Raw genomic sequence first — 1,853 nt, 5'->3', positions numbered from 1 at the left:
TTTGGGCATTTTATAAGCCCAGCTTACTTTCAGCTATCCCAGCCATTCAGGTATCTTCCTGTTCAGCTCTTCAAGGACATTCGTGCTTGTATTCAACTTTTTTATAACGTTTATACTTTTTAATTTATTCATCTTTTTTGTTTACAATACAAGTCAATGGGAGCTCAAAGTGCTGAGTCAGTGAGACAGTGCTGGAGTGCCACCTGGTGGTACTAAGTTATACAGTATGCATGTACACTTGTGTGTTTACAGTTCATACAGCCTGTGATAGTGAAATGTTATTGTAGATGAATTGTCTGGGTTTTGCACAGGTGGTTGGAGAGAAAATGCATTTTTGACATTTCACAGCCTCTGTGATAAATAGATTAATTGACAGAACATGAAGTCATTGTTAGTTGCAGTGCCAGTAACACCCAGCATCACCTTGCATGTTTCCAGCATTCCAGACTCCCACTGGGATGCCGTACGGCACAGTCAACCTGCTGCATGGCGTCAGTCCCACTGAAACACCCGTCACCTGTACCGCTGGAGTAGGAACCTTCATCCTGGAGTTCGCCATGTTGAGTCGACTAACAGGAGACGAAACATTTGAGAACACAGCCCGCCAAGCTCTGAGGGCCCTGTGGAACACCAGATCTGACATTGGACTGGTGACTAGTCTGCATTTGGTTCAGGAACCATCTAAACATCTTTCACACGACTACAGCTGCTTCTCCCTCACCTGCTCACCTGCTTCTCTGTCCAGGTGGGGAACCACATTGATGTCGTGTCTAAGAAGTGGGTGGCTCAGGACGCCGGCATTGGAGCGGGGGTTGACTCGTACTTTGAGTATCTGGTGAAAGGAGCCATCATGCTGCAGGATGAGGAGCTGCTCAGCATGTTTATGGGTAATCCTCACAGCTCTCTGCTGTCCCTTCGGTCCCTTTGAGCTCCGCCCGTCTGAAACCACATTATGTGCCTGTTTCTCAGAGTATGACCAAGCCATTCAGAACTACACTCGGTTTGACGACTGGTACCTGTGGGTCCACATGCATAAAGGCACTGTCTCCATGCCTATTTTCCAGTCTCTGGAGGCCTTCTGGCCCGGACTGCAGGTCAGTACACAGTCCTGACCCGAGGCTGCCACCGAGTGCACGAGTACTCACAATCACATTTGTTTTGAAATTCTAATCATAAATGTGACTTTAACTGTACTAAGCAGCAATGATGTGAACGCCATCAGGATGAGCTCTCTGTTGCTTGTTTATTATGTGTTGGAGGTGACCGAGTGCCATGCTAACGTTAGCATCTGGTGGTATGTAAATAGCAGTAATGATGACTACTGTTAGCTCCCGTGGCAAATAAAACGGTCTGCACTGGACAGACATAGCCTCTAAGTCCAGTGAACAGTGGGTGTTTATAATTTTACTGTTTGGGCACCAAACAATTAGCAGACAACACTCATGGATGGTGTGGTTGTAGGCGATCTGCGACTGTAACTCATCCATTTTGTTTGTGAGGAGCATAGATGGTAATGGAGGTTTGTGCAGTTTCTTCTTCAGTTGAGTTAGCAAGCCCCCTCTGCAGCCCCGCTTTTGTTTCCTCTCCCTGCGCCGTCTCCGTCACTTGCTTGGCCCGACAGCAATCCACGGTGCTCCTGGAGGTCTCACTAACTCCAATGGACTATTGTTGGTCTTTATATAAGCATAAGTCACCTCAGTATTGACCTGCATTCCTATGCCTATCAGATCTTCTCGACTGTAGGTTATTCCGTAGCAAGATAAGAGCAAAAAACAAGTCCAAAAAAGAATAAAAGCACAAAAGGGTGCTCAGTTGCGGGTAGCAGTTTGGGTTTAAAGCCAATCATGGCACCA

General features: G+C 46.7%; 1 protein-coding gene across 1 annotated transcript in view; it reads left to right on the top strand.

Moving 5' to 3' along the window:
* Positions 1-1,853, top strand: part of edem2 (ER degradation enhancer, mannosidase alpha-like 2) — a 10,650-nt gene that overhangs the window by 5,583 nt on the left and 3,214 nt on the right. The window contains 3 exon segments of the mRNA XM_020614960.1: positions 439-650; positions 746-887; positions 970-1,094. Of these exon segments, the coding sequence (XP_020470616.1) occupies positions 439-650; positions 746-887; positions 970-1,094 (479 nt within the window).

The sequence above is a fragment of the Monopterus albus genome, unplaced genomic scaffold (assembly GCF_001952655.1).
Source record: "Monopterus albus unplaced genomic scaffold, M_albus_1.0 scaffold155.1, whole genome shotgun sequence".
Classification (NCBI taxonomy): Eukaryota; Metazoa; Chordata; class Actinopteri; order Synbranchiformes; family Synbranchidae; genus Monopterus; species Monopterus albus.
This window is presented reverse-complemented; position numbering and strand designations above follow the sequence as displayed.